General features: G+C 43.4%; 1 protein-coding gene across 1 annotated transcript; it reads left to right on the forward strand.

Moving 5' to 3' along the window:
* Positions 1 to 1,829: 1,829 nt before the first annotated feature.
* On the forward strand, positions 1,830 to 6,651 carry LOC119362600 (UDP-N-acetylglucosamine--dolichyl-phosphate N-acetylglucosaminephosphotransferase-like). The gene is made up of 11 exons (XM_037627847.1): positions 1,830 to 2,306; positions 3,206 to 3,293; positions 3,385 to 3,476; positions 3,577 to 3,695; positions 4,041 to 4,156; positions 4,223 to 4,350; positions 4,433 to 4,519; positions 5,281 to 5,341; positions 5,452 to 5,492; positions 5,589 to 5,709; positions 6,167 to 6,651. The coding sequence occupies exons 1-11, from the start codon at positions 1,945 to 1,947 to the stop codon at positions 6,224 to 6,226; spliced, it is 1,275 nt and encodes a 424-aa protein (XP_037483744.1). The 5' UTR covers positions 1,830 to 1,944; the 3' UTR covers positions 6,227 to 6,651.
* Positions 6,652 to 8,497: the final 1,846 nt, after the last annotated feature.

An 8,497-nucleotide genomic window follows, 5' to 3' on the forward strand; every position in this document is an offset into this window, starting at 1 on the left:
GTAACAAGTAGATCAATAGTAATTGTAGCAAAGGCAATAGTAGAAAGTCGTAGGCATGGAGTAGTGATGGGATCTTTAGATGAGATTCAATATGCAAGGGTCACAACCTAGAGCGATACAAACTAGCTCAAGTTCATCAATCATATGTAGGCATGTATTCCTTATACAATCATACATGCTTGTGATAAGAACTTGCATAACATCTTTTGTCCTACGTACCCTTCGTGGCAGCGGGGCCCTAATGAAAACTAAGGGTAATTAAGCCTCTTCTTTTAATAGAGAACTAGAACAAAGCCTTAACACATAGTGAATACATGAACTCCTCAAAATACAGTCATCCCCATAGAGAATCCCAATTATTATCACCTTGGGTCTAGAGTTCATAACAATAACAGGTGCACACAACTTGCATATATGATCAAGAACTCAAATATATTCATAAAAACATAATAGGTTTACATCTGAAATCATGACACTCGGACTCTAGTGACAAGCATTCAGCATAGCAACACCAATCTCAAAACATAATGGGTACTAGGGATCAGGCCCTAACAAATTCACACGGTTACATAAGAAATCTCATCCAATCCCATCTACCACCGGAACCGAAAAAGCCGTTGAACGGAGACCTAGGAGGGCAGGATGGCCAGACCTTGGACCGCGTCAACCCACCACATGGGTCCCACAACCCGCCCCTTTGGTGGCTTATGGCCCTATGCTCGCTCTCGTTTCTTGAAACTTCACGACATGTTTTTATTTTATTTTTTTAGCCCTAAGAAAAATACTATGTTTGCAGATTCCAAAAATATGCAGAAAGTAACAAGTGACACTTCATAGTGGATTAATAGGTTAATCCATGGCAGTGGATTAGTAGGTCAACCCAATAAAATTGTTAAAGACGTAGAAAAAATATGTAATAACGGTATCAAAGTAGTATGAACATAGCAAAAATAGATATGTTTTAGAGGTACCAGGCCGGCCTTCGTGGTCAATGCTGAGGGAGAAGAAGGCGAACCTTGGTGACGTCAAGAAACCTTCGTGTTCTCACACCTCTCCATCGGGGACTAACTTCCCTCCAAGAAAGTGAACATTGAGATATGTCTTCGTCTTTACGTGCTTCAGTTACTTCTTATCCGAACTCATTTAATTGTGTGTTCACTTTAGTCTCTCAACCTTGCATTGTTCATATATGTTGTGCTCACCGTAGTTACACTTAGGCAAACCTTTATACCCCAAGCCTAAAAATATTGAAGAATATGTATAAAATTTATAGAAGAGATACATCCCCTTGAGTTTCATCTCGATCCTTTCAGTTGGTGAGTTGGTGAGTTGTTGACCCGCACGAGATGTTAGATCTGCACACTCATGACATACGAAGCCACACGCGGCTGCGTGAAGCCGCGCGACCATTGGGCAGAGATGCGTCACGCATCTGGCTGTAAGTACAACGAGGCAACAAGAAGTCGACTGCTAGAGTTACCACATCTTGTTGGGTACTTTTGTGAATCTGAAAGTTACAAAAAATCGATAACTTTGGTAAAAGGTGCATCCATCATGCTACAAAAGTTCAACTCTAATTGTACGTCTCTCTGGTACCATTCACAGGCTGATTTGCATTTTTACTTTTCTGAATTGTGGATCAAATTTTGAAATGGCTAGATGCAGCGATTTTAAAAATAATTTGTGAGTGTCTTCCAAGCAAAACAAAGTTCCAATTCCAGGCACGACGACTCCACGGAAGCCTCTCCAGTGCCCGGCGAACACGTGACCACAGCCAATGAGACCCCTCCACGTCACCGCGCGGCCACAACTATAAACCTTCCCGTGCTCCCGACCCCATCGCCGGCGAGCAGACACCACGCCGCCGCCGCCGGCGCACGCACCCGACCTCCCCGACAGCTGCCCGTCCGCTTCCCACTTCACCTAACCCCAAGCCCTCCTCCCATGGACGTCCGCCGCAGGCCCGGGGCGGCGGCAGCCGATAGGCCGACGAAGTCGCGGCCGGCTGCTGCTGCCGCCGCTGCGCCGGCCGCGGCGCCGGGCGACCTGGTGCTCCGCCCGCCGAATCTTCGCGTGGTCCTCGCGGCGATGGCTCTCTTCCTCGCGCCCTTCTCGTACCTCGCGTTCGTGCACTACCCCCTGGCCGCCGATCTGCGGCGATCCATCCTAATCTGCGGGGCCATTAGCCTCGGCGGCTTCTTCGTCGTGCTCCGCCTCATCCCCGTCGCCGCCCGCTACCTCCTCCGCCGCGGGATGTTCGGCAAGGACATCAACAAGAAGGGCTTGCCCATGGGAGAGATCACAGTGTGAGTCACGATACAATTTTGATAACTTGCAGTCTGCTCTGTGCTTTTATAGATAGATAGATAGATAGAGGGGTGGGGTAGTTGTTGCATTGGTAGCTGCTACAATTCATGGTGGAAACTATGGAGTGCAAGAAGTGAATTCAGCTCAGTTGAAATCCATGCATTTGGTACTAGTAGACATCAATACTTCATAGTCTCATAGGCTAAACTAACTGTTTCTTACAGCTCGAAAGTAGAGGTCATGTTCGGATAGCTGATAGCAGCTAAGCGGAATTTCCTCGAGTGGCGGATACTTGCATTTGTTGGTGGGTGTTGACTCTGTTTGACAGATTGTCCAGTTTGGGGGAGTTAAGCAGTAAATATTTTCTATTTCCACCTAGTTTAATACGTACTAGTTTTATGTTCTTTGACTCTGATATGTTGCCAAGGAATGCCGTGCTTAAGTATTTCGGCCTACAGATAAGAGTTCATGCACCATCCCACCCCCTTGGGTTAAGTGTGAACCAAAATGATCTTGGAATCTAGAATACAGTCTTTCTTACTGGTCAAAGTTCTTGCATACCTCTGAAGAAGATATACATCAAAGAAAGGACACAAAACATGTGTCACTAGGCATTTTTGAATTCTTTCTTTTGGGATATGTGATACTGATACATGCAGTGCATGTATATACATCCCTCAGGATTCTATACAAAGTAGGCAAGCGAAACTGAATCATAGCATTATTTTAGAGAAGTGTGCACAAACTCATATCTGTACATTGAAGGTGCAATTCAAAAACAAAAATCAAAAGTACCCATTGTATGCCTTTCATATGAATTTGCTACATGATCTGGCTTGGTAATATAAAGCTGTGAATTGACATTCTTTGCAGTCTAAACATTTTACTTGTTTTGCAGGCCTGAGTCACTAGGCATTGTTGTTGGGATTGTATACCTGGTCATTGCTATTCTATTTCAACATTTCAACTTCACAGCGGATTCCATTGTATGTTTATGACTAGAAGTTGTCGTTTTTGGAATTCACAAATATATGTTATGCCCTGAATTTCATTTCCCCCCTTTTTTTCTTTTTGCAGTGGCTTGTTGAATATAATGCAGCATTAGCATCAGTCTGCTTTATGATTCTTCTTGGATTTATTGACGATGTTCTTGATATTCCATGGAGAGTGTATGTTCTTTTTCAGAGTGTTCAGTTTATTTCAATGGTGCAATTGCTATTACTTTCTTGATTATGATAAATTGGTTTTGGAATGACCTACATTGAACAGGAAACTGCTGCTGCCTACGATTGCAGCACTTCCTCTGCTTATGGCGTATGCTGGTGGTACTTCCATCATCATTCCAAAGCCTCTAGCATCCTATGTCGGAGTAGAAGTTCTGGAGTTAGGTATGTTTACAAACCGAAAATAAAGCGAATTTTGACACTGTAAATATTGAGTGGTTCCAAATATTGGTGTGATGGAAGCATTTATGCCTTTTAATTTTATCACTTGTTAGAGTGATCAAGTCCATCTTGTACATTGCTTGCTTCAAAATGTGTTTTGAAATCTCTCAGCAGAAATGAATGAACTGAGAGATCCATGTGCGCCAGTACTGCCGAGATGCATTTCTTTCGGTTTACTTATTTGCCTTTTGAATGCAATTTCTGCTGTTGACCAAATTCTCTGTGGACCGAGATGCACACACTAGATAATATAATACCAACACCAACCTTGTTTTCTTTGGCATGCAGGTTGGATGTACAAGCTCTTCATGCTTTTGTTAGCAGTTTTTTGTACAAATTCAATCAACATACATGCTGGCCTGAATGGTCTTGAAGTTGGGCAGACAGTTGTCATATCTGCTGCGGTATGAAGTACATGGCTCTTGAATTTTGTGCACCATTCGTCAACTGATGATTGTAGCATTTTCCAGGTTTTGATACATAATGTAATGCGCATAGGATCTTCTAAAGACCTTGAAACTCAGCAAGCTCATGCATTCTCTATTTATCTTGTCCTGCCTTTCCTGACCACTTCATTGGCTTTGCTGGGTTTTAACTGGTAAGGACCTTGAGAGGCATGCTACCTTGTTTTAAATAGAAGATGTTGGCCTTTTTACATGCATCACTTTGTATCTTGTCAGGTATCCTTCATCTGTTTTTGTTGGTGATACATACACCTATTTTGCTGGGATGACTTTAGCTGTGGTGGGTATTTTGGGACATTTCAGGTATACATCCTCAGTTATCTCCCGCAAGTTTCTCTATTATTATTCCAGCTTATTCTTTATTTGGCTGTTTGTGGTATGTAATTGTATGCAGTTAGCTGTCTGCTTTCTGTAGTCAAGTCTTCCTGACATCCTTGTTCTAGTGCATCTGCAGCAAAGTTCCCCCCTTTGTTTTGCATTTTTATTTACTCGAATGTACCATATTAGTAAAGTGAGTAAAAAATTTCCGGGAACTTTTAGGGTGGGTAGGAGAGTTATGAAAGGATTTGGCTGCACTCTGAGTGGACAATAGTTAGTAGAGTTTGGTAGGATTCAACATCCAGGCTTTAAACATTTTATATGTTGCTTGTTGACTGTTCATGAAGGGGAGCCTTGGCGCAGTGGTAAAGCTACTGCCTTGTGACCATGAGGTCATGGGTTCAAGTCCTGGAAACAGCCTCTTACAGAAATGTAGGGAAAGGCTGCGTACTATAGACCCAAAGTGGTCGGACCCTTCCCTGGACCCTGCGCAAGCGGGAGCTACATGCACCAGGTTGCCCTTGTTGACTGTTCATATCTTTGGCAATATATCTTGATATCCTAACTGTTTATCGTGGAAAACCATCTTGGCTGTGAACCCAAACTTTTCTCATGCCATCTAATACTTTTTGTGTGCACTTGTGTGATATTTATACTTTATAGTATATATACTAGTTGTCCATATAATTTGCTCTGCCCATTATTGATTAGTAACTGCAGCTGATAAAACTGTTTTCTGTTTGCAGTGAGACATTATTGCTCTTCTTTTTACCCCAGGTTCTTAATTTCTTGTGCTCAGTACCACAGGTTTGGAGAAACTGATTTCAATATTTACCTCCTCATTGGTACATTTAAACTTTTTAGTTGATTAGGTATATGGTTTGCTTACGCTTTAGATTTGTGTCTATTGTCTACAGCTCTTCCACTTCGTTCCTTGCCCAAGACATAGGTTGCCAAGGTACTGATTTGTTTCTGTTGGTACGGAACTGTTAATTGAACTTCTTGTAATATGGTTTTGAACTTTTAGTAAAATTCTATATTGTGCTTGCTGTAGGTTTGATACTCAAACAGGACTGCTGACAGGCACCAAAGATGGTAACCTTGTTAACATATTCCTTAGGTTGTTTGGGAAGTGCTCAGAGAAGTCCCTTTGCATAAGGCTTCTTATATTTCAGGTAAACTCAAAATGCATTCTTTGTGCGAACTTCATTTTCTTGTAATTCTTTCCTTGACTCGTGAAGGTGTCATGGACTAGTCGATTGCAAACACACTCCAATATTTTTCTAGCAGCAGTAAAAACTTAAAAAAGAACGATGCCAAGTTGTGATTGAACCAGAACCCAGCATAACCATTGAACCGTTGTTGACGCCTTAAACAATCCAAATTAGCTCACATGTCTATTTAACTACTCATTAGCTATGGTGTTTGGTGTCACGTTGCCGACACTTGATAAACTTGACTTAAAATGTACCAAATATGAAATATGCATAGTGTCTATGTGGTTGGATAGTGTTGAACGGAAGCTACTCCTAACGCTCAAGTTCTTTCACGGTAGATGCCCTACCTCTTTCTTTTGGTGCATATTTTGATCCAAGTTAAAAGTAACTAACTCCTCGTCTTCATGTGTGGCAGGCTGTGTCATGCCTATTCTGCTTTTGGCTGAGATACATGCTTACTGGATGGTACAAATGAATGATCACCTGAAACAGAACATCGCGTCGGTTTCCATGATACAGTCGAAATCTGTTCATCTGACGGCTGCTGCTCTCTCAGATATCCGTATACTAGCAGCAACCCTGAAAAAAGGGGTATAATACCAACACGAGTAACTGATCCAAGATACTATTCAGAATGTTACATGCGTTGCTGCTCCCCCATTCATCTAGTTTATCTGTAGCCTTTGATTTTTTGGTCCACCTTTTCTCGTGTGCTAACAACAGAAGATTTGGTTACGAGGTTTTGCCTTTTTCGTACCAGAGTTCTAGAGATTTGTGATCATAGAAAAGCGATATACTGTATTTGTAACCATGTACAACGACTTGTATGGAAGTTCGCTTGCATTAGTTGTGTGAAGGCTTATGGCAGAGGATGAGCAATCAGTTATTGTTGTCAGGTAAGAAAAAATGTCCACGGGATACCAAGTTAGGATGGAAACAGGTGAATGAGAAGTGAAAAATATATTTCAAAGGTTCTAAAATTCTGGAGAAAAGAATACAGTACTGGATATCTAATTCCACATGTTTATATAACAGGTTTTACATCCTTCATGCCCTCTCGTCATCCTTATTGGACCACTGCCCGCTCCTCCTTGCAAATGACAAAGGTCTGCAGAGGTCAAAGCCCTTTCGCTTCGAAAACTTTTGGATCAAAATGCCCGGTTTTAAAGATGTAGTCCAGGGAGCTTGGAGCAACTTTTGGATCAAAATGCCCGGTTTTAAAGATGTAGTCCAGGGAGCTTGGAGCAGCAATTCTGGTCATTCTGACCCATACCTCAACCTCTTTCACAAGCTCAAAGAAGCAGGCAAAAAATTAAGGAAGTGGAGCAGGACGATGTTCGCACTCGAAGGTGCAAATTCATATGGCCCTTGAAGTTATTCTCCGCCTGGATGTGGCTCAAGATCTTCGCCCCCCTTAGTGCCAGCGAGCGAGATCTTTGAAAGAGACTTAAGCAGAAAGTGGTAGGCCTTGCTGTTCTCGAGCGGGCGCGGAAAAGACAAAGCTCAATTAAGGAAGTGGAGCAGGACGATGTTCGCACACTCGAAGGTGCAAATTCATATGGCCCTTGAAGTTATTCTCCGCCTGGATGTGGCTCAAGATCTTCGCCCCCCTTAGTGCCAGCGAGCGAGATCTTTGAAAGAGACTTAAGCAGAAAGTGGTAGGCCTTGCTGTTCTCGAGCGGGCGCGGAAAAGACAAAGCTCAAGAATTACGAGCTTGAAAGACGGTGATGCCAATACTCGTTTCTTCCACCTGCGCGTAAACCATAGACGAAGGAAGAACTTTATTCACCGCCTTAGGCACAACAACAGATGGGTTACTTCTCACGACCACAAGAAATCCATTATCCAAAACCACTTCACTGAGGTCATGAGACGCGGTCAGCCGCATAGCATCGACATCAACTGGGACAACATCCCGGTGCCGGCTTGCGATCTCACTGAGCTAGGAGCTTCCTTCACGGAGGAAGAGGTGAAAAAGGCGATTTTTGATCTCCCCAGTGACAAAGCACCAGGACCGGATGGCTACTCTGGGGCCTTCTTCAAAGCGTGTTGGGAGATCATAAAAGATGATGTTTTGCTTGCTGTCAATCACTTTACCAATCTACGCTCCACAAATTTAAACTGGCTCAACTCGGCGAACATTGCTCTCATCCCCAAGAAGGATGGTGCGGAATGCATCTCGGATTTCCGCCCCATTAGCCTCATCCACGCCATCGCGCAGATCTTTGCCAAGATGATGGCCAATCGTCTGGCCCTCCACATGCATGACCTTGTCTCCAACGCCCAGAGTGCATTCATCAAAAAGAGAAGCATCCATGGTAACTTTTTGTTCGTCAGGAACTTGGCAAGAAAGTTCCATCGCAACCGCTCCCCGACGCTCTTATTCAAACTAGACATCAAAAAGGCGTTTGATTCTGTACGTTGGGACTTCCTTATGGATCTGCTGAAACACCTCCGCTTTCCAGACAGATTTCATGACTGGGTTTCAGCTTTGCTCTCTACCGCCACTTCAAGGGTGTTGATCAATGGAGTTTTGGGTGATCCACTGAAGCATGGATGTGGCCTTCGCCAGGGGAACCCGCTTTCCCCTCTTCTCTTCGTCCTGGCTATCGATCCACTCCACCACCTCCTCTGCAAGGCCACGGCCCCACTACAAGAAATATGTCAACTTGTGACCACCACTATTGGTCACTGAAAGGTCATGGTTTTTCATTTGCGACCTTTTTGTGACCAAAAACAGAAGGT

Source organism: Triticum dicoccoides, chromosome 2B, assembly GCF_002162155.2.
Source record: "Triticum dicoccoides isolate Atlit2015 ecotype Zavitan chromosome 2B, WEW_v2.0, whole genome shotgun sequence".
NCBI classification, from domain to species: Eukaryota; Viridiplantae; Streptophyta; class Magnoliopsida; order Poales; family Poaceae; genus Triticum; species Triticum dicoccoides.

What these genes read in the sequence shown, in the direction of transcription:
- LOC119362600 (XM_037627847.1), top strand. Translation starts at nt 1,945, where the DNA reads ATGGACGTCCGCCGCAGGCCCGGGGCGGCGGCAGCCGATAGGCCGACG. An exon ending in GGTATTTTGGGACATTTCAG is followed by an intron (nt 4,520 to 5,280) that starts GTATACATCCTC and finishes TTCTGTTTGCAG; the next exon opens with TGAGACATTATTGCTCTTCT. An exon ending in TCTTGTGCTCAGTACCACAG is followed by an intron (nt 5,342 to 5,451) that starts GTTTGGAGAAAC and finishes TATTGTCTACAG; the next exon opens with CTCTTCCACTTCGTTCCTTG.